Below are 26,987 nucleotides of genomic sequence, written 5' to 3' on the forward strand. Positions count from 1 at the left end.
ATGAGGACTTGTTCTGTGTTGATCTGCATCAGAAGTTTCTCTCAGGAAGTGAAACAATGTGTGAGTCAGTGACTGGTGGAGCAGAAAAACCATCGGACAGAAACTCTTTCAACTGTAACTTCAGATGTGTTCTGCTTTGTCAAAGATCCTCAAACCACAATCGTACAGTAACGTCTGTCAGTCTGCAATCAGCTGATTCACCACAGATCTCTGCTTTTGTCCAAATACAATTTAAAAACACATCATGCAGACATACTGCTCCACTGGGTGACATGTTTCTTTGTTGTTGGTTTTAGTGCCTGTATGGGAAAGAAAGTTAAATATATGTATTCAGAAAAATGAGCTGAGTTACTTTTAGAAGGAGAAAATCAACTGTCACACAGTAAAGGTGTCCAAGTATCTGCTGTTTGATGGACAGCTGAGTGCTCTATGTCCTCTAAGCTGATTGGTGTCTCCTACTGTAGGTGATGCTCGTCCCACCCTGACGGTGCTGCCCCCCTCCAAGGAGCTGAAGCAGGACAAGGTCACACTTGTGTGTCTGGCCAACAAGGGCTTCCCCTCAGACTGGACTCTGTCCTGGAAGGTGGACAGTCAAAGAGGATTGTTCGGTTCTTTCTTTGAATTGATGAGGTTCGACCTTATTTTGTGAAGTGCACAGAGATAATTCTGTTATGATTTGGTGCTGTATCAATAAACTTGAATACATTTGAATTGACAGCAGCAGCAAGGAGGAGATCAGGAGTCCCGGGGTGCTGGGGAAGGACAGACTCTACAGCTGGAGCAGCACCCTGAGGATCCCTGCAGACCAGTGGACCAAGGTGAACTCTGTGACCTGTGAGGCCTCCCAGGGCTCCCAGAGTCCAGTCACAGAGACTCTGAGGAGAGACCAGTGTTGACCTGAATCACTAAGACTCTGTTACTGGTTTTCCTCTGCTCTCTGTCTTTGTCTTTTTCTTTAATTCAGTCTCTAATGACATGTTTCATTAAAAATATCTTGTTGTTGCTTTCGCTTTGTAACGTTTTGATTATTTCAATACAATAAAATAAAATCTCATTCAAAACATTTGTTTCTGCTTATTCATCTAAACTAAGGTGATGTTTCTGTCTCATATTGAGCCTTCTTATTTTTTTAATGCTTACAAATTTACCCAGTGTTATTCAAAAACTAACAAAAACTACTTTATTACAGACACTGCACTCATCTATGACAAAAATAACTTTGTCATATGATCAACAACTTATATTTAAATGTATTGAAAATCTACATTTACAGAAAAAAACAACAATGAATACTTTAAAATAAATACAAAATCATCAGACTCTAATCAATGATAAATATTAAGGTTCAACAATGAGCATTTAACTTATATTACTATGATTTAAATTTTATAATATTATGTGACATTAACTTTAGTGTCAAAGGCCATTTTTTAAGTCTCTCTGATTCTGAGCAGATGTTGATTCAGATCAGTTCCTCTTCAGCTGAGGGAGGTTTTTGTACGACATTGTTTCACTGTGTGAACGGGAAGCTGTAATCCTGCTGACAATAATAAACTCCTGAATCTTCAGTCTGAACTGTACTGATGGTCAGAGTGTAGTCAGGATCTGATCCAATTCCACTGAAACGATCTGAAACTCCAGACTGACGAGAAGCTGCATCATAAATCAATAGTATAGGAGCTTCTCCAGGTTTCTGGAGGTACCACTGCAGATTATTACCAACATATGAACTGACTTTACATCTGATATTAACAGTTTGACCTGAAACAACAGACAAAGCTCCAGGAGACTGAGTCAGGACGATGTCACCTGATGAACCTGGAAACCATGAAACAGAGGAGAAGGGTTATTGAGACAAATCCAGTTTGGACAAAGATGATCAACATCCAAACAGAAGAGGATCATTAGTTTAACATGGACAAGAGATGGAAGAAGGTCAATGCTGCTGGTTCCACTGGTTCTCCATCATAGCAGAACATCATTGTGGTGAACCTGGTTCCATCCTGAAGCCCAGTTTTCACAAGAGAGTCTCACCCTGAACAAGGAGCCCCAGGGTGGCCAGCAGTAGAGTCAGAGACATCATCGCTGTGCTGCCGCTGTGTCAGTGTCTCTGAAAGACCTGGACAGACACTGATCAACACTGGTCTCTTAACAGCTGGGAGCAGAGAGGCAGGACACATATGCAAACACACACAGTCAGTCAACTGGAGCTGTCAGCAACACATCAGCAGGTTTCTCATCACTGCTGAAAACGCTGGTCGTCATGTTTACATCTTTAACTGTAAAGAATATTCAGAAGTTTGGTACCAAACTAACTCAGGGATTAATGGACATCAGAATCTTTTTAGTGTTGTTAAAAACTCCTTGTAGTAAAACTTACCACTTTATGAGTAGTAAAGTGAGTTTTCTGAATGTTGTTGTGCTGAATTTAACAACATGATCATTTTCAGCAGACAGAGTTTGACCCAGTTAATATTTCAATGTTCAGACCACTGTGAAGAAGAAAACAGTTTAGAAACAGTTTAGTCAGCTGATGTTTCCAAGGTCAACTTGATTGATCAGCTTCTATGTATTTGTTGACTTTGAGTCTCATGTTCCTGTATTTGATTTAGTACTGACAGTATATGTATATGTACAAATAGTTTTAACTAGATCATTCATCTTTGCTTTGTAATGATTCCAATACTAAAGTTACTCTAAGAAATAAAGTTCTGAGTTCTGAGGGTCTTGTGGGTTATTTTTAGTGTTTCTTTGATCATAAAGTTTTTAATACTGTTCTTTCTTTTTACAGTACAGTGTATCCAGAAAGTATTCACAGCACTTTATACAATGTGTTATGTTGCAGCCTCATATCAAAATAGATTAAGTTCATTATTTTCCTCAAAATTCTACAAACACCCCATAATGTCAAATCGAAATAAGTCTGTTTGAGATCTTCTTAAAAATAAAAAAAAATTCAATTCAATTCAATACAATTTTATTTGTAAAGTATTTTTTACAATTGACATTGTCACAAAGCAGCTTTACACAACCAAAGAACAGTACATGAACAGTGAATGTGTAAGAATCCTAATAATCAGATTGTCCCTGATGAGCAAGCCGAGGGCGACGGTGGCAAGAGAAAAAGGAAGAAACCTTGAGAGGAACCAGACTCAACAGGGAACCCATCCTCATATGGGTGATTACATGCTGTGTAGGCAGCAGGCAGTTCAGTATAACAGTTAATGTCTTTAAGTTAATGTGGAGTCCAGTTAGTTAATTGCAGGCAGACTTGTTCCATTCCTGGACTATCGAGCATTGAGTCGAGACCTCCTGGAAACGGCTTCCAACGACTTCCTAGTAACACGTGACCAACTCCAGTTTCCACAAAAAATCACATATACATAAGAATTCACAGCCGTTGCTATGACACTCAAAATTGAGCTGTGGTTAATTGTTAGAGTGAGAGAAAGGCCTTTACTCTGAGAGAGCTCCAGCTTTTCTCGGTGGAGAGAGGAGAACGTCCCAGAAGTACAATCACCTCTGCAGCACTCCTCTAATCAGGCATCTATCGTAGAGTGGTCAGACGGAAACCACTCCTCAGTTAAGGTTTGTCAAAATGCACCTGAAGGACTCTCAGACCATAGGAAAAGAGATTCTCTGATCTGATGAAACAATGACTCAAATCTTTGGCCTAAAGGCCAAGTGTCATGTCTGGATGAAACCAGGCACCTCTCTGTACCTGACCAATACCATCCCTATAGTAAAGTAAGGTGGTGGCAGCATCATGCTTTGGGGATGTTTTTCAGTGGCAGGAACTGGGAAACTAGTCAGAATAGATAGAAAGATGAATGTAGCATGATACAGACACATCCTTGATGAAAAGGTGTTGTAAGCCACTCTGGACCTCAAACTGGGGCAACAGTTCATCTTTCAACAAGACAAAGTCCGTAAGCACTCATCCAAGATAACAAGAGAGTTGCTACGTAATAACTCTGGGAAAGGCCTTGAGTGGTCCGGCCAATTTACTGATAATCATCAAATGTTCTACAGCATGTAGCAAAATGTTGCAGTCTGATATAATAAAGAATCATTTTCACATAAATATCTTCACTCTGCCAAGTTTTTAATTGGAATGGATCAGAAAATGGCTGTGCTGATGCTCCCCATCAAACCTGATGGAACCTGAGAGGTACTGCAAATATGAATGAGAGAAACTGCCCAGGAATAGGTACTAAACTTGAAGCATCACACTCAAAATCACTGGAGGTCTTAATTGGTGCTACAATTACTTCAACAAAGTACTGAGCAAAGACATAATTGATTTTATTAATATAAGAAATATTGAATATTGGTCTATAATTAGCTAAAACCCCGAGTCCAGAGTAGATTTTTTGAGTAGAGGTTTGACTACAGCAATCTTTAAAGCCTGGGGTACGTAGCCTGTTAGAAATAAGATTGATCTGATCTAATACGGACGTGCTGATCAAAAGTAAAACATACTAAAGCAGTCTAGTCGGGATGGGGTCTAAGAGACATGTTTTATGGTTTACATTAATAAATTATGAATTTAACGTTTTTTCTGTGATAAAAAAAAATATTAGCTGCACACACTAAACTTTTTTTAGAACAAAAAATTATTTGTATCCACAATTGTTTTGTCTCATTCTTATATTTCTTAGCTATTAATGTATTTTTGAGGTAAAGATGGAAAATGTTTATCAGATTAAGCCTTAAATTAGGTTTTTGCAATTTATGACAGTATATTAAATGTTAGATTGTGTACAGTATGTTTACTGACATAATGTATTAATGTGTTTTTTTAAGTTCAAAGTGAGATGTAATTTACACCGAGTACATGTACTGTTAGTGTGTGTGTGTGTGTGTGTGTGTGTGTGTGTGTGTGTGTGTGTGTGTGTGTGTGTGAGTGTGTGTTCAGTGAACTGTATCAGTAGCTTCCAGCTGCAGCAGTCAGTTCAGTTTCTGTTCAGTCTGACTGAGGGAGGTTTTTGTACGACCACTTTTCACTGTGTGAACAACCACTGACTGTTCACATAATGTTCACCCTGACAGTAATAAACTGCTGCATCTTCAGTCTGGACTCCACTGATGGTCAGAGTGAAGTCAGAGTTTGATCCACTGTCTGTAAAACGACCTGGAGTCCCAGACACTCGACTGTTTACATAGTAAAAAAGCAGTTTAGGAGTTTCTCCATCTTTCTGTTGGTACCAGGCTAAATAGTTCCCATCATACACATTCTGACTGGTTCTACATTTGATGCTGACGGTTCCTCCCAGATCAGTTCTCACTGCTCCAGGCTGAGTCACTGTGACCTGACCTCTGGACTCTGAGGATACAGAGACAACAACATAAAGCAGCAGCATCATGGTTTTGTGGGCTTCATTTCAGAGGGACACATGTTGATAGAGGAGAGGAGTTGGATTCTCTGGACTTTACCTGTGAAGCAGCAGCAGAGGAGAGTCCAGATGAGGACGGAGATCAGAGTCATGTTTTGGATGAGGAGGATTTCTGTGTCTTCTGTTGTCATGAAGGACAGCTGTCAGTCATCCAGGGTTCAAGTCTCAGGACTATAAACTCTCCCAGAGCACTGGAGCATGGTGCTGCTGATGCAAAGTGGCTCTATGGAAATGCTCTGACCCACTCCAACAGGAACGTGGATCAATACCATGATGATGATGATGTTTATCAATGAATCAACCAGTTTATTACTGAATTGATTTTAAATGTGTTAATCTACAATTTAAATCTGATTTGTGTCTTGTGAACTGTTTTTTGTTTCAATAGTTTTTACATCTACAGCTGTTAGTTTGATTCAAAATGTCTCATTAAAAACACATTTTACACCAAATTAATAAATTATCATATTTGTTGTGACTCTTATTTATCACGTTCAAATCCTCCAGCTGTGTTTTTAACACTGAGACAGTTTTAGTTGAGTTTGTTTGTTTCAGAGTCAGAGAGCCGTGTCTCTCTACAGTCAGAGGTTTTTGTACGACGACTAAACCAGTTTGTTTCACTGTGGCTCACGTTCGGTGGAGGAACCAGACTGGATGTTGGAAGTAAGTTTTTAATCATATATTTAACATTAGTTAAAGTTAATAACTTTCTTTCTGTACATTTGTAGTAAATGTTAATTTATATTCAGTTTAGACAAATCTCTTTAAAATCTGAATTTAATAGTTTGTTTCCCTGTTAAATCCGAATGTTAAAGTCGAAGCAGCTTCACTGAACTTTTCTTCCAGTTAATTTGTAAAATACCTAGAAAAACTTCAACTGCAGAAAAATTTAGAGTCTAAATCTGAGATACATTAGAAAAAGGTTTTAAATTTACTGTTTAATCTGAATTTTTATTTGATTTGAAATTATCCTGAACAGTTTTTTTTTTTCTGCTACTTTTGACAAATTGATTAAATATACTGTGAGTTTGTGCAAAATTAATAATATCTATTTAATCTGGACTGTATAGCTTCCATTAATGAGTTTAAAATAAAAAAACTGAGACAAACATGTTAGTTTCCAGTGAACTTTGATAAATTTCATGTTGTTTTTACTTAAAACTCAGTTTAACATGATTTTGACACTTTTAATATCGTCTGTTTTTTAAATCTGTCTGTTTTTACACATGACCTTCGACTTTTGTCTGATCATCTAAAACTGGTTCTGATTAACTGATCATCTGTTGATGGTTTTAACAGAAAATATGTTCATAGAAATGAACCAGGTCTTTAAACACATCATGGAAAATGAAAATACGCTGAAGTTTGTGGCTTCATTAAATCATTTAAATGAAGTATGTTCTAAACAATATTACAGATATAGTAAATTTATAGAAGAGAATGATTTTAAGTTCTTTTTTCTCTGGTGTAGTTTGGTGTATTTCAGGTCCTATGAGGACTCTTTGTCTTTGTCTCTGTGCTGATTTCCATGAGAGGTTTCTTAGAGGAAGTGAAACAATGTGTGAGTCAGTGACTGGTGGAGCAGAAAAACCATCTGACAGAAACTCCTTAAAGGAGAAAATCAACTGTCACACAGTAAAGGTGTCCAAGTATCTGCTGTTTGATGGACAGCTGAGTGCTCTATGTCCTCTAAGCTGATTGGTGTCTCCTACTGTAGGTGATGCTCGTCCCACCCTGACGGTGCTGCCCCCCTCCAGTGAGGAGCTGGATCAGGGGAAGGTCACCCTCATGTGTCTGGCCAACAAGGGCTTCCCCTCAGACTGGACTCTGTCCTGGAAGGTGGACGGCAGCAGCAGCAGTAGCAGCTTGGAGCAGACCAAGAGTCCCGGGGTGCTGGGGAAGGACGGACGCTACAGCTGGTTTTTCTCTGCTTTCTGTCTTTGTCTTTTTCTCTCTGTCTTTTTCTTTAACAACATCTTGTTGCTTTTTAAATATTGTTTGTTTCAATACAATAAAAATCTTCTGTTCAAATCAGGTATTTTCACGTCTGTTATTATAAAACACAAATAAATGTTTATTTCTTAATTTTACTAAGTGAACCTCCAAACTTATATTCCACTGATAATCCTGTTACTGGTATAATTTAGACTATTTCAGTACAATAAACATTTGTTCATCACATCAGTTGTGTTTGTGACTAAAAGAGGGTTTTTGTCTAAGAACTTCATGAAATCCAGAGAAATTTAACAGTTTAAAATTAAAACTATTTAGATTTTAAATAAAAATACAAAATGTGTTTTTCTATAATTTATTATTTAATAAAATACATCTATTATTTTAAAGACACATAATTAAAATGTGTTTTTGATGATTTCTCATCAAAATACTGAGAAGAACATTTTATCTGATTCTTTGTGGATTTTTTAATTGAACTTTATAATAAACTTTGCTTCTTTGTAAAATAAAACCAGTTCTATGTGTTTTATCAGTGAAATGATCCACAGGTAGAAACTCTCAGGTTGGTTTTCAAAATGTCAGAATCTATAATGAACCTGAGGAAATCTACAAAATGTGGGAAGAATTTCATGAAGTCTTAATCAAACTGTTTTTCTTTTTAGATAAAACATTAAATAAATACAAAGTTTTAATATTGTGTTTTACTTTAATCATTTTATTTACTTTTTCACTAATTACATTTAGATTAATTTAGACTTTTAATATGTTCTTAAAGTCTTTTTAAAACTAAATGTGTGTTTGTATCGTTCATAAATAAACATGTAAATATTAAAGATTTTTTCTTAATGATGTTGTATCACTGTGTAAACAGCTGTAATCCTGTATCCTCAGTCTGGACTCTGATGGTCAGAGTGTAGTCAGACCCTGATCTACTACAACTCAAACATCAATAAATATTATTATAAAAGCTCGTGTAGTTTTAATGGATGATGGATTTGTGCAATTCTACATCTGAGAATAATTCAGAACAGGAATCAGGTTAACGTCAGTATAGTGTCCGTGTTAGTAGAGTGTCGTCAATTAAACTTTTATAAAATTACAAATTCAATACCAACATATAATGTGTTGATGTTATAAACACAACTGTCTCTGAACCTTGTGTGAAACATGTGAACCTTAAATTACATTTAAAGGTCCTGGTAATCTACTTTAAAGTTTTTTTTTTTTTCTGAGCAGATGTTAATTCAGATCAGTTCCTCTTCAGCTGAGGGAGGTTTTCGTACGACGTTATTTCACTGTGTGAACGGGAAGCTGTTTCTCTGCTGACAGTAATAAACTCCTGCATCTTCAGTCTGAACTCTACTGATGGTCAAAGTGAAATCAGTCCCAGAATAACTTGCACTGAAACGATCTGAAACTCCAGACTGACGAACTGTAGTATCATAAATCAGGAGTTTAGGAGCTTCTCCAGGTTTCTGAAGGTACCAGTTCATGTCATCACCTATAGCCTGATTAGTTTTACATCTGATTTTAACAGTTTGACCTGAAACAACAGACAAAACTCCAGGAGACTGAGTCACCGTGATGTCACCTGACGAACCTGGAAACCATGAAACAGAGGAGAAGGGTTATTGAGACAAATCCAGTTTGGACAAAGATGATCAACATCCAAACAGAAGAGGATCATTAGTTTAACATGGACAAGAGATGGAAGAAGGTCAATGCTGCTGGTTCCACTGGTTCTCCATCATAGCAGAACATCATTGTGGTGAACCTGGTTCCATCCTGAAGCCCAGTTTTCACAAGAGAGTCTCACCCTGAACAAGGAGCCCCAGGGTGGCCAGCAGTAGAGTCAGAGACATCATCACTGCGCTGCCGCTGTGTCAGTGTCTCTGAAAGACCTGGACAGACACTGATCAACACTGGTCTCTTAACAGCTGGGAGCAGAGAGGCAGGACACATATGCAAACACACACAGTCAGTCAACTGGAGCTGTCAGCAACACATCAGCAGGTTTCTCATCACTGCTGAAAACTCTGGTCGTCATATTTACATCTTTAAATGTAAAGAATATTCAGTAGTTTGGTACCAAACTAACTCAGGGATTAATGGACATCAGAATCTTTTCACTGTAATTAAAAAAAGTTCATGTAGTAAAACTTATGACAAGTAAAGTTAGTAAACAACTTCAAAACCTTTAAACACAAGTTTCCTTTCAGATCTAGATCTTCTGATCTAACATGATCATTTTCAGCAGACTTAGTTTGACGTTTGATGTTTGAGAAAACATGTTCCTGTATTTGTTTTAGTACCGTTAGTAAATGAATATGTACAAATAGTTTTAACTAGATCATTCATCTTTGCTTTTTAAGGATTCAAATACTAAAGTTCCTTTAATTAGAAGTCTTATTTCAAAATAGATTAAATTTATTGTTTTCCTCAAAAATCTTAAAACACCCCATAATCTCAAAGAGGTTTGTTTGAAATCTTTTCAAATTAATTAAAAATAAGCAAACTACATTAGTCCTTACAGACTTTGCCATGACACTCAAACTTGAGCTCTGGTGAATCCTGTTGTCATGATTCCAGCTCCTCCTGCCTCTCTGCCCCTGATTTCCTGGTTTGGCCTGTTCCTTGTTTTCTCTTCCTCCTCTGTCAGGTGACCTGTTGATTGCACATTGTCAGCACCTGTGTCTCTCCTGTCCTTTTATTAGCAGGTCTGTCAGTCTCCTGTTTGCCAGATAGTCTCACATCAACCTGAGTGCAAAACTATCCAGCATTTATCTTTGGACTGATTATCTGATACGAACCCTGCCTGACCTGAAACCTGTCTCTGCCTTGGACCTCGCTGTATATGACCTCGGACCGTCCCCTCTACTCTGCTCTTGGATCTGTCCTACCTATGACCTATTGGAACAGCCTTTTCTGTGTCTAACCCATGACAGTCAACTGAATTGTTGGTGTTTCTGTGTTGACTTGGCACACTCCTATAACCAGCCATTAGACTTTTGCTTTGTGTCCCAGGAGATTCTGTTTCTGTCCGTTTCTCTCAGCTCCATGTGCTCACCAATCTGCACCGGCCATCTTGGACATTGGTCATTCACCTTTTGCCTTTACACCACTCCCGGATCATCATCTCGCCATCTCCTCACTTCCCAGTTCTCCTCGCTGCTCTCACTCATTGGTCATCTACTCTTCTTTATTACATCAGTATTCTACTGTGTGACTTTTAACCCTGTCTCCTCTCATAGACCTCCACCCACATCCAAAGTCACTCCTCTTCAGCTGTGATGTCACTGGACCTCCTCACAGTGATTGTATTCTCTTTTTTATAATAAACTCTTAACTCATTCTGTCTTTTGTTATCTCTGGTTATGGAGTCTGAACCCCAACGCTGTGACACCTGATAAGCATGGTGGTGGCAGAATCATACTTTGGGGATGTTTTTAAGCAGCAGGAACTGGAAGACTACTTAGGCTTGAGGGGAAAATTTAATGCAGCAATCGGAGTTGAACATGATTGAACATCTCTGGAGAAATCAGAACATGGCTGTGCAATGATACTCCCCATCAAACCAGATGGAACCTGAGGCACTGCAAATATGAATGGGGAAACTGCCTGGGAATGGGCTCCAAGCTTGTAGTACCCAAAAAGACTGGAGGTTGTAATTGAAGTACTTTTAGCACCAAACTTCTGACTTGGACAACTACTATCATACAAATAAATAATACAAAATACCAACAAAAATGACTATACTAACGCAAATAAATACAAACCAGCTAACTAATTACAAAATACAAAGTGACAAACAAAACTGCAAAAGGCAGGCAAACAACTTATGAACAGGAAAACAAACGACGGTAAAGTCTAAAATAAAGAAATACAGCAAACAAACTGTGGTGGAGAGCAGAGTATGGTGAAGTTTGGTGTAATCCAACAAACAATGAGCAGGAACGTGGAGGGAGAGGAAGTCCAACTACAGGCAAACGCAAAGTGATTGGAGAGTGAGAGGAACCGGGTAACAAAACAAAACCAAACTCAACGGGGATGAAGGCAGGAAGTAACAAACATACTGAAGCAGTCTAGTCAGGATGTTTGATGGTTTAGATGAATGAATTATGAAATTAACTGCATGATTTATGTCAAAGAAACAGTCTAAATACAAGTGAGGTCTTATTGTACAATTTATATTTGGTCTTTTTTAATGATATAATAAATATTTGCTAAAAAAAACACAAAAAATTACAAATAGTCTGTTCCATTATCATAAAATAGAATTTTTTTTTATCTTAAATTAGCTTTTTGAAGTTTATGACAGTATATTAAATGTTACATTGTGTGTACAGTATGTTTACTGACACATGATAGTGATTTAATGTGTTTTTTAAGTTCAAAGTGAGAAATAGTTTATATACAGTACATGTACTGGTAGTGTGTGTGTGTGTGTGTGTGTGTGTGTGTGTGTGTGTGTGTGTGTGTGTGTGTGTGTGTGTGTGTGTGTGTGTGTGTGTGTGTGTGTGTGTGTGTGTGTGTGTCCTCAGTGAACTGTATCAGTAGCTTCCAGCTGCAGCAGTCAGTTCAGTTTCTGTTCAGTCTGACTGAGGGAGGTTTTTGTACGACCACTTTTCACTGTGTCAACACATACTGACTGTTGATGTAATGATAACTCTGACAGTAATAAACTGCTGCATCTTCAGTCTGGACTCCACTGATGGTCAGAGTGAAGTCAGAGTTTGATCCGCTGCCTGAAAAACGACCCGGAATCCCTGATTGTCAATTGTTAGCCCAGTAAATGAGGAGTTTAGGACGTTTTCCATCTTTCTGTTGGTACAAGTGTAAAAACTCATGGTCGTTGTAAACAAAAGCATCCTGACTGGTTCTACAGTTGAAGTTGACGGTTCCTCCCAGATCAGTTGTCACTGCTCCAGGCTGAGTCACTGTGACCTGACCTCTGGACTCTGAGGATACAGAGACAACAACATAAAGCAGCAGCATCATGGTTTTGTGGGCTTCATTTCAGAGGGACACATGTTGAGAGAGGAGAGGTGTTGGATTCTCTGGACTTTACCTGTGAAGCAGCAGCAGAGGAGAGTCCAGATGAGGACGGAGATCAGAGTCATGTTTTGGATGAGGAGGATTTCTGTGTCTTCTGTTGTCATGAAGGACAGCTGTCAGTCAACCAGGGTTCAACTCTCAGGACTATAAACTCTCCCAGAGCACTGGAGCATGGTGCTGCTGATGCAAAGTGGCTCTCTATGACTCATTATCTTTCATATTTGCATCTTTAAATTTTTTGAATATTCAGATGTTTGAACTTAAACCAATTCCTCATTGGTGATATCACTATGATGAAGGTTTGAGATGTTTTTAACATGTGGTGATGCTTAAGGTGAGGATCTCAGATACATGTGGAGTAACATCTATGAGCACTAATGTGATTTGTCTGAATGTTTTCTTCAATTAATGTTGAATTGTAGAAAATTCAATTCAACATGAATTTGAAGTTTTAATGTTCATATTTCATGTTTCACCATTGAAACCATTTCAGTACAGTCTTATCAGCAGCTGTTCTGGAGCTTCTGATTAAATTCCATTGTCTTTGCTGGATAGTGTAGTGGTAAGATCACCTACCTCCAGTAGAGGTCCTTAGATAAGACCTCCTTATGTATACCCTGCCTTTGTCTTGTTCCTTGTAAGCCAAATGACTAAATGTTAATGTAAAATGTAAACGTTTTCATAAAATATTTCAGTGTCCAAACCAAAACTCAGGAATGTTCAGAGTTCACTGACAACAGGGTTTGTTCAGCCAACATACAAAACAATGGGAAGGCCCAAAAACCACATGTGAAAAAAAAGGATAAGGTTCATTTACATACTGTAAGTCAGGAATATCTTTTGGACTTGATTCTAAACAACTGCAGATTCCAAATTCATCACTATAAAATGCTGCGCACAAGTATATGTAACGGAGGTGAAGCCAAGACCGGAACTGTCATCTTCAGCTGAAAGGACACTTTTGAAATAGAGAGATTAGGAACAAACCAGGAACTACAAAAAGGTGTAGCATGATCTGAAAGCTGCTGGAACACCACTGTGACAGTCTACAACCAAGTGAGATTTACATTGTTATTAAATAAAATTTTAAAAAAAGGCTGATGTCCAAGAAAAAAGTCCTCGAATTATCATCTCAGCTCGACAATGTTTGTAAGCAATGTTTGCTTATGATCAGATGTAACCTAAGCTGAGTTATTTGGCCACAGTTCCCAGATGTATGTTTGAAGAAGTTGAAGAACACTGTAGATACTGGTATTCATGATGGTGGTAGTGTCATGTTCTGAGGCTGTTTTTCTGCCAATGAACCTGGAGCATTGAAAAGGTTGAAGGAATGATGAAGAAATGACTAGAACGAAATTCTTCAACATAAACTTACACCATCAGTTGGGAGTTCCATCTTGTAAAGGATCCCAAATACACGTCAGGGCTTGTTGTAAAATATTGATGCTGTGTTAATTTTAAAAAAATGAAAACATCTTGGTGTGAATGAATTAAAGACCTCTGTAGTACAATCATGGTGCACAAACAAAAAAAATGCTCAACATCATTTATTAATTAAAAATACAACTGACCAACATCAACAGGATCAATACAATGATGATGTTTATCAGAATATTGTTTAGGAATTTTTACTAATCTAGCCACAGGGGTTGCAAGCCAGTTACTTCTGTGTCGGTCCCAAGCCCGGATAAATAGAGAGGGTTGCGTCAGGAAGGGAATCCGGCGTAAAAATTGCCAAAATAACCATGCGAATCATCCACAAGATTTTCATACCAGATCGGTCAAGGCCCGGGTTAACAACGACCGCCACCGATGCTGTTAACCTACAGGGTGCCGGTGGTAATTTGACTACTGTTGTTCGAAGAAAGAGGGGAGGCAGAAGGGTTTGTGGTCAGAGAGAGAAGGGAAAAGGCAGGAACATAGGTTTGAGAATAGGGACTCTTAACGTTGGTACGATGACAGGGAAAGGCAGAGAGCTGGTAGACATGATGGAGAGAAGGAAGGTAGATGTTCTGTGTGTGCAGGAGACAAGGTGGAAGGGCAGCAAGGCACGTAGTATCGGAGGAGGATACAAACTGTTCTACCATGGTGTGGATAGGAAGAGAAACGGGGTAGGAGTGATCCTGAAGGGGGAGTTTGTGAACAATGTCCTAGAGGTGAAAAGAGTCTCAGACAGGGTGATGAGCCTAAAGCTAGAAATTGAAGGGGTGATGGTGAATGTAGTCAGTGGGTATGCACCACAGGTTGGCTGTGAGTTAGAAGAGAAGGAGAGATTCTGGAGTGAGTTTGATGAGGTCATAGAGAGTATCCCCAGAGGAGAGAGAGTTGTTGTTGGAGCAGACTTCAATGGGCATGTTGGTGAGGGCAACAGAGGTGATGAGGAGGTGATAGGCAGGTTTGGTGTGAAGGAAAGGAATCTGGAAGGACAGATGGTGGTGGACTTTGCTAAGAGGATGGAAATGGCTGTAGTCAACACCTACTTCCAGAAGAGAGAGGAACACAGAGTGACATGCAGAAGTGGAGGTAGGAGTACGCAGGTGGACTACATCCTATGTAGACGAGGTCATTTGAGAGAGGTTAGTGACTGCAAAGTGGTGGTAGGAGAGAGTGTAGCCAGACAGCACCGCATGGTGGTGTGCAAGATGACTCTGGAGGTCAGGAAGAAGAAGAGAGGGAAGACAGAAAAGAAGACCAAGTGGTGGAAGCTAAAGAATGAAGAAACCTGTGAGGAACTCAGGCAGAAGTTGAGACAGGTTCTTGGTGGTCAGGATGAGCTTCCAGATGACTGGGAAACTACAGCAGAGGTTATCAGGGAAACAGGTAGGAAGGTGCTAGGTGTGTCATCTGGAAAGAGGAAAGAAGGTAAAGACACTTGGTGGTGGAATGAGGAAGTACAGGAATGCATCCAGAGGAATAGGTTGGCTAGAAGGAAGTGGGATGTAGAAAGGACTGAGGAAAGTAGACAGGAGTACAAGGAAGTGCAGCGTAGAGTAAAGAGGGAGGTGGCAAAGGCCAAACAGAAAGCTTACGATGAGCTGTATGACAGGTTAGATACAAAGGAAGGAGAGAAGGACTTGTACAGGCTAGCCAGACAGAGAGATAGAGATGGGAAGGATGTGCAACAGGTGAGGGTGATTAAGGACAGAGATGGAAAGGTACTAACAACCCAGGAGAGTGTGCAGAAAAGATGGAAGGAGTATTTTGAGGAGCTGATGAACGAGGAAAATGACAGGGAAAGAAGGGAGGAAGATGTGGATGTTGTGGAGCAGGAAATAGAAGAGATTGGAAAGGATGAGGTGAGGAAGGCTCTGAAAAGGATGAAGAGTGGAAAGGCTGTTGGTCCTGATGACGTACCTCTGGAGGTGTGGAAGTGCTTAGGAGAGACAGCAGTGGAGTTTTTAACCAGTTTGTTCAATAGGATTCTAGAGAGTGAGAAGATGCCTGAGGAATGGAGGAGAAGTGTTCTGGTTCCGATCTTTAAGAACAAGGGTGACACGCAGAACTGCAGCAACTACAGAGGAATAAAGTTGATGAGCCACACAATGAAGCTGTGGGAAAGAGTAGTGGAAGCCAGGCTTAGGAAGAAGGTGGAGATTTGTGAGCAGCAGTATGGTTTCATGCCCCGTAAGAGCACCACTGATGCCATTTTTGCTTTGAGAATGTTGATGGAAAAGTACAGAGATGGACAGAAGGAGCTGCATTGTGTCTTTGTAGATTTAGAGAAGGCGTATGACAGGGTGCCGAGGGAGGAGCTGTGGTACTGTATGAGGTCGTCGGGAGTGGCAGAGAAGTACGTCAGACTAGTTCAGGACATGTATGAGAGAAGTATGACGGTGGTGAGATGTGCTGTAGGTCAGACAGAGGAGTTCAAGGTGGAGGTGGGACTACACCAAGGATCAGCTTTGAGTCCCTTCTTGTTTGCTATGTTGATGGACAGGCTGACAGATGAGGTCAGACAGGAATCTCCCTGGACAATGATGTTTGGGGATGACATTGTGATTTGCAGTGAGAGTAGAGAGCAGGTGGAGGAACAGCTGGAAAGGTGGAGGTTTGCTCTGGAAAGAAGAGGCATGAAGGTCAGTCGTAGTAAGACAGAATACATGTGTCTGAACGAGAGGGATCAAGGTAGAAGCGTTAGGTTACAGGGGGCTGAGGTGAAGAAGGTGCAGGAGTTTAAGTACTTGGGTTCAACGGTTCAGTGTGATGGAGAGTGTGGAAAAGAGATGAAGAGGCGAGTGCAGGCAGGTTGGAGCGGGTGGAGGAAAGTGTCAGGAGTGTTGTGTGACAGAAGAGTGTCAGCAAGACTCAAAGGAAAGGTGTACAAGACAGTGGTGAGACCAGCTCTGCTCTATGGGTTAGAGACTGTAGCAGTGAGAAAGAGACAAGAGGCTGAGATGGAGGTAGCAGAGATGAAGATGTTGAGGTTCTCCTTAGGAGTGACCAGGTTAGACAGAATAAGGAACGAGTACATCAGAGGGACGGCTCACGTTGTCTGAGTTAGCAACAAAGTCAGAGAGGCCAGACTGAGGTGGTTTGGACATGTTCAGAGGAGGGATAGTGAGTATATTGGTAGAAGGATGTTGGAGATGGAGCTGCCAGGCAGGAGGACAAGAGGACGACCAAGGAGGAGATATATGGATGTTATAACAGAGGACATGAGGTTGGCTAGTGCGAGGGTAGAAGATGCCCATGATAGAGTGAGGTGGAAAAGGATGATTCGCTGTGGCAACCCCTGATGGGAAAAGCTGAAAGAGAAGAAGAAGTTTAGGAATTTTCACTACACCTCTATATGTTGAGGTTTTATTTTTCTGGACATTTTTTTATTTTGATTTCAATGGAGAAGCTTCTATTTATATTGCTACCAGAAGAATTACAACAAATTTAGTTAAAAAAGGTATAAATTCATTCAATATACAGTTTTGTATTTTTTTATAATTGTATATATTCTGTGTGTATACACACTTTACAGTTATTGTTAGTTTTCACATTGGCTGAGACGTTGTTACCTCCAGCAACTACTTCTGTTGAGTTAGTTTGTTTCAGAGTCAGAGAGCCGTGTCTCTCTACAGTCAGAGGTTTTTGTACGACGACTCCATTAGTTTGTTTCACTGTGGTACACGTTTGGTGGAGGAACCAAAGTGGAATTTGGAAGTAAGTTAAACTTTTCATCTCCTGTTGACTTGATTATGTTTTCTCTAAAACTGAATTCAGAGAAACTGTACTGAACCTTTATTTGCATATTACAGTTAATTTGTGAAAATATGAAGAGCTTGAATTGAAGCAAAATGAAAATTTACAATTTCATCAGTTTTGAAATAGAATTAAAAAGGGTTCAATGTTATGAATGAATATTTTTCTATATGAAATTCTTTTACATTTTAAATCTTAAAATTGATCAATTTGTCTTTTATAATTCTTCAAATGTTCAAGTAAATTCAAAATTTTTCTTATATAAATACAACTGTGGCTGAATTTGTTCTTGAGCATTTGATCAAATTAAATGTTGCTCTTCTGATAATCTTGGCAATAGATTCAGTTTGTATACATGAGATAATTAAGGGTAAACACTTTATTTTATTGTTGCCGTTTATTCATTTAAAATCAAATTATAATTTAAGATTTACTTTTAAATGTTTGTTCTGAAGATTCATTTCAGTCTTTGTATTAGTTATTTACAGTGTAGTCTAACATGTTTCAGGTCAGATGAGGACTTGTTCTGTGTTGATCTGCATCAGAAGTTTCTTACAGGAAGTGAAACAATGTGTGAGTCAGTGACTGTTGGAGCAGAAAAACCATCGGAGAGAAACTCTTTCAACTGTAACTTCAGATGTGTTCTGCTTTGTCAAAGATCCTCAAACCACAATCGTACAGTAACGTCTGTCAGTCTGCAATCAGCTGATTCACCACAGATCTCTGCTTTTGTCCAAATACAATTTAAAAACACATCATGCAGACATACTGCTCCACTGGGTGACATGTTTCTTTGTTGTTGGTTTTAGTGCCTGTATGGGAAAGAAAGTTAAATGTATGTATTCAGAAAAATGAGCTGAGTTACTTTTAGAAGGAGAAAATCAACTGTCACACAGTAAAGGTGTCCAAGTATCTGCTGTTTGATGGACAGCTGAGTGCTCTATGTCCTCTAAGCTGATTGGTGTCTCCTACTGTAGGTGATGCTCGTCCCACCCTGACGGTGCTGCCCCCCTCCAAGGAGCTGCAGCAGGGAAACGTCACACTCACCTGTCTGGCCAACAAGGGCTTCCCCTCAGACTGGACTCTGACCTGGAAGATGGACGGATGCAGCAGCATCACCTGGGAGGAAAGACGCAGCCTCTCTGTGCTGGGGAAGGACGGACTCTACAGCTGGAGCAGCACCCTGAGTCTCCCTGCAGACCAGTGGACCAAGGTGGACTTTGTGACCTGTGAGGCCTCCCAGGGGTCCCAGAGTCCAGTCAGGGAGACACTGAGGAGAGACCAGTGTTCCCAGTCCTGAGCTGACTCACTGGGACTCCGCTGATCTTTTTAATCTGCTACTGCTCTGTTAGTCCTTTTCTTTAAATTCTCTTCTTAAAACATCTTGTTGCTTTAAAAATGTTGATGATTCCTATACAATAAAAAACTTCCGTTCAAATCAGTTTGTTTTCTTTTCCATTTCTGTTGCTGTAAAGAGAGTTTTAATAGTTCATGAGGCTCCAGACGTTACGTCTTAAAAGTTGTGATATTTCATCAAACAAACATCCAGCTAGTTCTCTTTACTACACGTGAGGACTTTTCTTCTATCACTGAGGCTGAAGTTTCACAATTTAACTGTTTTCATCCACAAGACGTTCACAAACTATATTTATTTTAGTTTGATCAATATTAAGTTTTATGTAGACGCTAAATCAGGTGTTGATTATCTAAAATGATGATGTTCATGATGGTTAATGTTGTTCTGGAGCTTTAGTCATTTGTAGTTTGGATAGTTAAGAAGTTTAAAACAAATGGATTCGAAATACATTTAAAAGAATAGAACAAAAAACAAAATGTAAAGATGTATATATTATGATTGACATAATATATATTATAAATATTATTGAATATGTATATTTTCCTCACAGTCTCCTTATTAATTTATATATTTCACTAAAATAAAGTTGGAAAAACAAATTGCAAATTGACGTGTATAAAACAGGAAAATATATCAAATAAATAATAACAGAAAATGTATTTCCCATTATTCTGTTATATTATCTTGAGTTTTTATGTGTCTCTGTTTTTGAGCAGCTGTTGATTCAGATCAGTTGCTCTGCAGCTGAGGGAGGTTTTTGTACGACGGCGTTTCGCTGTGTGAACGGGCGGCTGTGACCACTTTGTCCACAGTAATAAACTCCTGCATCTTCACTCTGAACTCTGCTGATGGTCAAAGTGAAATCAGTCCCTGATCCACTTCCACTGAAACGATCAGAAATTCCAGACTGACGAGTTGTAGCTGAATAAATCAGGAGTTTAGGAGCTTCTCCAGGTTTCTGAAGGTACCAGTGGAGCCAGCTACCAATGCTTGAACTGGTTTTACATTTGATAGAGACAGACTGACCTAGAACTACAGACAAAACTCCAGGAGTCTGAGTCAGGACGATGTCTCCTGATGAACCTGGAAACCATGAAACAGAGGAGAAGGGTTATTGAGACAAATCCAGTTTCGGACAAAGATGATCAACATCCAAACAGAAGAGGATCATTAGTTTAACATGGACAAGAGATGGAAGAAGGTCAATGCTGCTGGTTCCACTGGTTCTCCATCATAGCAGAACATCATTGTGGTGAACCTGGTTCCATCCTGAAGCCCAGTTTTCACAAGAGAGTCTCACCCTGAACAAGGAGCCCCAGGGTGGCCAGCAGTAGAGTCAGAGACATCATCACTGTGCTGCCGCTGTGTCAGTGTCTCTGAAAGACCTGGACAGACACTGATCAACACTGGTCTCTTAACAGCTGGGAGCAGAGAGGCAGGACACATATGCAAACACACACAGTCAGTCAACTGGAGCTGTCAGCAACACATCAGCAGGTTTCTCATCACTGCTGAAAACGCTGGTCGTCATATTTACATCTTTAACTGTAAAGAATATTCAGTAGTTTGGTACCAAACTAACTCAGGGATTAATGAAAATTAGAATCTTTTCAGTGTTGTTAAAAACTCCTTGTAGTAAAACTTATGAGTAGTAAAGTGAGTTTTCTGAATGTTGTTGTGCTGAATTTAAACAACTTCTCATTCATATTGTATTAAAACTTGATTCATGCTGCACAATCAAAACCATTTAAACACATGGTTCCTTTCAGCTCTGGAGCTTCTGATCAAACAACATGATCATTTTCAGCAGACAGAGTTTGACCCAGTTAATATTTCAATGTTCAGACCACTGTGAAGAAGAAAACAGTTTAGTCAGCTGATGTTTCGAAGAACACGATTGTTCAATTTCTACTTATTTGTTGACTTTGAGTCGCATGCTTGAGAAAACATGTTCCTGTATTTGCTTAACTACTGACTGTATATGTATATGTACACTGTGTGTACAAATAGTTTTAACTAGATCATTCATCTTGATGATTCAAATACTAAAGTTACTGTAAGAAATAAAGTTCTGAGGGATGTGTCAGTTATTTTTAGTGTTTCTTTGATCATAAAGTTTCTGATACTATTCTCTCTTTTTACAGTATGTGCAGTGTATCCAGTAAGTATTCACAGCACTTCACATTTTCTACATTGTGTTATGTTGCAGCCTTATTTCAAAATAGATTAAATTCATTATTTTCCTCAAAATTCTACAAATACCCCATAATGTCAAAGTGAAGAAAAAAAAATCACATATACATAAGAATTCACAGCCTTTGCCATGACACTCAAAATTGAGCTGTGGTAAATTGTTAGAGTGAGAGAAAGGCCTTTACTCTTAGAGAGCTCCAGCTTTTCTGGAGAGAGGAGAACGTTCCAGAAGAACAATCACCTCTGCAGCACTCTTTCAATCAGACCTGTACGGTAGAGTGGTCAGACGGAAACCACTACTCAGTAAAGGTTTGTCAAAATGCACCTGAAGGACTCTCAGACCCTGGGAAACAAGATTCTCTGATCTGATGAAACAAAGAATGAACCCTTTGGCCTGAAGGCCAAGTGTCATTCCTGGATGAAACCAGGCACCTCTCTGTACCTGACTAATACCATCCCTACAGTTAAGCATGGTGGTGGCAGCATCATGCTTTGGGGATGTTTTTCATTGGCAGGAACTGGGAGACTATTCAGGATCAAAAGAAAGATGAATGCAGCATGATACAGACACATCCTTGATGAAAAGATGTTGCAAAGCACTCTGGACCTCAAACTGGGGCAACAGTTCATCTTTCAACAGGACAACAACCCTAAGCACTCATCCAAGATAACAAGAGAGTTGCTACGTAATAACTCTGGGAAAGGCCTTGAGTGGTCCGGCCAATTTACTGATAATCATCAAATGTTCTACAGCATGTAGCAAAATGTTGCAGTCTGATATAATAAAGAATCATTTTCACATAAATATCTTCACTCTGCCAAGTTTTTAATTGAAATGGATCAGAAAATGGCTGTGCTGATATTCCCTATCGAACCTGAGAGGTACTGCAAATATGAATGGGAGAAACTGCCCAGAAATAGGTACTAAACTTGTAGCTTGACACTCAAAAACACTGGAGGTCTTAATTGGTGCTAGAAGTACTTTAACAAAATACTGAGCAAAGACATAATTGATTTTAGTAATATAAGAAATATTGAAAATTGGTCTACAATTGGCTAAAAACCCCTGAGTCCAGAGTAGACTTCTTGAGTAGAGGTTTGACTACAGCAATCTTTAAAGCCTGGGGTATGTAGCCTGTTAGTAATAAGATTGATCTGATCTAATATGGACGTACTGATCAAAAGTAAAACATACTTAAGCAGTCTAGTCAGGATGGGGTCTAAGAGACATGTTTTATGGTTTAGATTAATAAATTATGAATTTATCTCAGCATGATGTACGAGGAAGAAGCAGTCTACACAAAAATGACCTATATCCACAATCGTTGTGTCTCATTATTATATTTCTTAGCCATTAATGTATATTTGAGGTAAAATAAAAATGGAAAACCTTAAATTAGGTTTTTGCAGTTCATGACAGTATATTAAATGTTACATGTTTTGTACAGTACAGTATGTTTACTGACATAATGAATTAATGTGTTTTTTAAGTTCAAAGTGAGTCATAGTTTATACACAGTACATATACAGTTAGAGTGTGTGTGTGTGTGTGTGTGTGTGTGTGTGTGTGTGTGTGTGTGTGTGTGTGTGTGTGTGTGTGTGTGTGTGTGTGTGTGTCCTCAGTGAACTGTATCAGTAGCTTCCAGCTGCAGCAGTCAGTTCAGTTTCTGTTCAGTCTGACTGAGGGAGGTTTTTGTACGACCACTTTTCACTGTGTGAACACATACTGACTGTTGATATAATGAAAACTCTGACAGTAATAAACTGCTGCATCTTCAGTCTGGACTCCACTGATGGTCAGAGTGAAGTCAGAGTTTGATCCACTGTCTGTAAAACGACCTGGAGTCCCCGACACTCGATTGTTAACATAGTAAAAGAGCAGTTTGGGACGTTCTCCATCTTTCTGTTGGTACCAGGCTAAATAGTTCCCACCATGCACATTCTGACTGGTTTTACAGTTGATGCTGACGGTTCCTCTAAGATCAGTTCTCACTGCTCCAGGCTGAGTCACTGTGACCTGACCTCTGGACTCTGAGGATACAGAGACAACAACATAAAGCAGCAGCATCATGGTTTTGTGGGCTTCATTTCAGAGGGACACATGTTGATAGAGGAGAGGAGTTGGATTCTCTGGACTTTACCTGTGAAGCAGCAGCAGAGGAGAGTCCAGATGAGGACGGAGATCAGAGTCATGTTTTGGATGAGGAGGATTTCTGTGTCTTCTGTTGTCATGAAGGACAGCTGTCAGTCATCCAGGGTTCAAGTCTCAGGACTATAAACTCTCCCAGAGCACTGGAGCATGGTGCTGCTGATGCAAAGTGGCTCTATGGAAATGCTCTGACCCACTGCAACAGGGACTTGGATCAATACCATGATGATGATGATGTTTATCAATCAAAAATGTATATTACTGTACAAATGTGTACTGAGTCATATTATTCAGATATTTTAATTTAGATTTATTTTATTATTTTTGACTTAATTTTAAAATTTGCATACAAACCTTGATTCAAGACATTTTAAAAATATAATAAATTTGCACCAAATACACTCCTAAAATTTAAAGGAACACTTTTTAATCAGAGTTCAGCCTCAAGTCAGTTCAACTTTTGTGATATTGATCTGTTCAGTTAAGTAGCAGAAGAAGTTGTTAATTAGTTTTAGCTACTGTGGTGTTAGTGAAATTAACAACAGGTGAACTAGAGGAACAAGTATGAGACGACTTCCAAAACAGCAACGGTTTAACAGGTATAAACCAGTGACACTTTTTGCTTCCTTATTTTTTATGTTATTTATTTAGTTTGCATTTGGCTACGGTCAGTGTCACTACTGGTAGCATGAGGTGATACCTGGATCCTATGGAGTATAAACAGACATTCAAACTCCTCCAGGATCACATCAACATGTGTCATTGTTAGACTATTTGCTTTCTCCCGGCACAGTCTGAAGATCACAGAGGAGTTTCCAACAGACAGACAGTTACTCTAGTAAAGCTGGGCAGGGTCATTGAAGGTCATTAACCCATCAACAGGATCAGTATCTGTTACTTTGTGTAAAGGAGAACAGGATAAGCTCTATCAGAGACTTTCAAAATGACCTCGAGCAGGCCACTGGTCTGAATGTCTCTAACCAAACAATCAGAAACAGACCTAGACAACAGCACCCTGAGTGCCATGAGGTGTCGGATGAAACCCTTGGACCCACTGTCAGACCCTTCACTGGTGCAGTGGGTGTTGGGTTCCTTCTGATGACAATGGTGGAATGAAGTTTCAGTAAAATGGACGAAACTGCTGAATCATTTTTTCACTTTGATTTTCTTGGTGTGATTAAATTCATCCCCTTTAGGTTGTTAGTTTTTATTTTTATTAAATGATGTGTCATCTTATTTTTAACATCACCCAGTCCATATCAGTGTAGAACTCCAACAAAAATATTTAATACTCACTGAGATTTGATGTGTTTTCAAAGTGTTCCTTTAATTTCTTTGAGCAGTGTGTTTATTTCTTAAATACTCTTATTTTTACATTTTGTGTTTTTAACACTGAGACAGTTTTAGTTGAGTTTGTTTGTTTCAGAGTCAGAGAGCCGTGTCTCTCTACAGTCAGAGGTTTTTGTACGACGACTCACTGACTTTGTTTCACTGTGGTACACGTTTGGTGGAGGAACCAGACTGGATGTTGGAAGTAAGTCAAATATATAACATTTCTTTTTTGTTTCTTTGATTTTATTTTGAGTTCCTTTACATTAAACTTACCAAAATAAAACTGTGGAGTTTCTATGTTAAATTATAAGTTTTGCTAAAAGTCTCTGCTTTAAAAGAAAAGATTTGTTTTAGCTTCAGAAATCTGAAAATAGACTAATAGTTAGTACATCAAGTATCAGGACAGTGGATAAATGATTATTTCTAAATTGAAGACTGAATGTTGAAGGTTTGTAGGTTTAGTTCAGTTTGTCAGAGTCAGAGAGCCGTGTCTCTCTACAGTCAGAGGTTTTTGTACGACGACTCACTGACTTTGTTTCACTGTGGTGGACTTTTGGTGGAGGAACCAGACTGGATGTTGGAAGTAAGTTTCTGCACTAATTCTAAATATGATCTTAAAGTAAGATCTTAAATTCAGATTCTGACATTTCCTGTAAATAAAATTTAATATTTTAGTTATTTATTTATTAACTCTGTCTAAATTTGTCTTCTTCCATCAAAGAGACAAACTTTGTTTCTCACCGTTAGTTCTTGTTTCCTGACACAGTGATGACTTAGAATTAATTGAAATTCAATTTCCTCAGTTAAAACTGAGCAGAGTGAAGATATTTATGTGGAAATGATCCTTTATTATATCAGACTGTTTAAACATTTTGTTACATGCTGAAAAACATTTGATGATCATCAGTGAATATTCTGTATTTCTTCATTTTCCTGTGAATATTTTAAAGTCATGAACATTTAAGATGTTTGATTATTTTAACAGTTACATTTTTTACCTCATGTTGTTTTAAGGTCAAACTGTGTGACTGTCTGATTTCCATGAGAGGTTTCTTACAGGAAGTGAAACAATGTGTGAGTCAGTGACTGGTGGAGCAGAAAAACCATCTGACAGAAACTCCTTCAAGGAGAAAATCAACTTTCACACAGTAAAGGTGTCCAAGTATCTGCTGTTTGATGGACAGCTGAGTGCTCTATGTCCTCTAAGCTGATTGGTGTCTCCTACTGTAGGTGATGCTCGTCCCACCCTGACGGTGCTGCCCCCCTCCAGTAAGGAGCTGGATCAGGGGAAGGTCACACTCATGTGTCTGGCCAACAAGGGCTTCCCCTCAGACTGGACTCTGTCCTGGAAGGTGGACGGCAGCAGCAGCAGCATCAGCAGCAGCTGGGAGGAGGTCAAGAGCCTCTCTGTGCTGGGGAAGGACGGACTCTACAGCTGGAGCAGCACCCTGAGGATCCCTGCAGACCAGTGGACCAAGGTGAACTCTGTGACCTGTGAGGCCTCCCAGGGCTCCCAGAGTCCAGTCACAGAGTCTCTGAGGAGAGACCAGTGTTCCCAGTCCTGAGCTGACTCACTGGGACTCTACAGCTGGTTTTCCTCTGCTTTCTGTCTTTGTCTTTTTCTCTCTGTCTTTTTCTTTAACAACATCTTGTTGCTTTTTAAATATTGTTTGTTTCAATACAATAAAAATCTTCTGTTCAAATCAGGTATTTTCACGTCTCTTATTATAAAACACAAATAAATGTTTATGTCTTAATTTTACTAAGTGAACCTCCAAACTTATATTCCACTGATAATCCTGTTACTGGTATAATTTAGACTATTTCAGTACAATAAACATCTGTTCATCACATCGGTTGTGTTTGTGACTGAAAGAAGTTTTTTGTCTAAGAGCTTCATGAAGTTCAGAAAAAATCTACAGTTTTAAAATAAATAAAAAAAAATTAAATACAAACACAAAATGTGGTTTTATATTATTTATTTTTTAATAGAATACACCGTTATTTAATCATCAGTCTTTATGTGTAAGATTCATTTGATGGGTTTCAGTATGTAATTCAGTAGTAAAAAATATTCACACTGAAGTAACAAAGCAAATACTAATAGTCCTGTTCTCTGTAGTTCTGTTTCTGTATTATTACATATAATTTATGTTTAGTTGCTAAAACTAAGAATCACTAGTTTAACTAGTTTAACGTTAACATCAGTGGAACAAAACGTCCCTTCTTACTTTTTATCTTTAGTTCTGAAACTTGTCTGTTGTCATGGTTCAGCAGTGATGACTGACTGTTGCCATGGTTACTGAGCTCAGAGACAGAAGTGAAACACTGAAGACCAGTTTGATCCAAACTCCCAGTT

At 39.0% G+C, this 26,987-nt stretch overlaps 6 gene segments (V, D, J or C); 2 read left to right on the forward strand and 4 right to left on the reverse strand.

Annotated features, from left to right (window-relative positions):
• Positions 1-445: 445 nt before the first annotated feature.
• LOC113153590 overlaps positions 446-26,987 on the forward strand; it is a gene marked incomplete at its 5' end in the record, with an annotated part of 31,187 nt that continues 4,645 nt past the window's right edge. Inside the window, 2 exon segments of the C gene segment in view lie at positions 446-630; positions 719-935. Coding sequence covers positions 446-630; positions 719-896 — 363 coding nt within the window.
• LOC113155268 lies at positions 1,511-2,222 on the reverse strand. The segment is given in 2 exon segments: positions 1,511-1,818; positions 2,035-2,222. Coding segments are annotated over 2 exon segments (357 nt in total).
• On the reverse strand, positions 5,004-5,488 carry LOC113153593. The segment is given in 2 exon segments: positions 5,004-5,326; positions 5,437-5,488. Coding segments are annotated over 2 exon segments (375 nt in total).
• LOC113155277 lies at positions 5,936-26,335 on the forward strand (the record flags this gene model as incomplete). The annotated part of the segment is given in 3 exon segments: positions 5,936-6,059; positions 7,114-7,315; positions 26,067-26,335. Coding segments are annotated over 3 exon segments (453 nt in total), but the record flags the coding sequence as incomplete, so codon positions are not given.
• LOC113155269 lies at positions 8,608-9,359 on the reverse strand. The segment is given in 2 exon segments: positions 8,608-8,952; positions 9,169-9,359. Coding segments are annotated over 2 exon segments (357 nt in total).
• LOC113155266 lies at positions 19,679-20,442 on the reverse strand. The segment is given in 2 exon segments: positions 19,679-20,037; positions 20,255-20,442. Coding segments are annotated over 2 exon segments (408 nt in total).

Source organism: Anabas testudineus, chromosome 11 (genome assembly GCF_900324465.2).
Source record: "Anabas testudineus chromosome 11, fAnaTes1.2, whole genome shotgun sequence".
Classification (NCBI taxonomy): domain Eukaryota; kingdom Metazoa; phylum Chordata; class Actinopteri; order Anabantiformes; family Anabantidae; genus Anabas; species Anabas testudineus.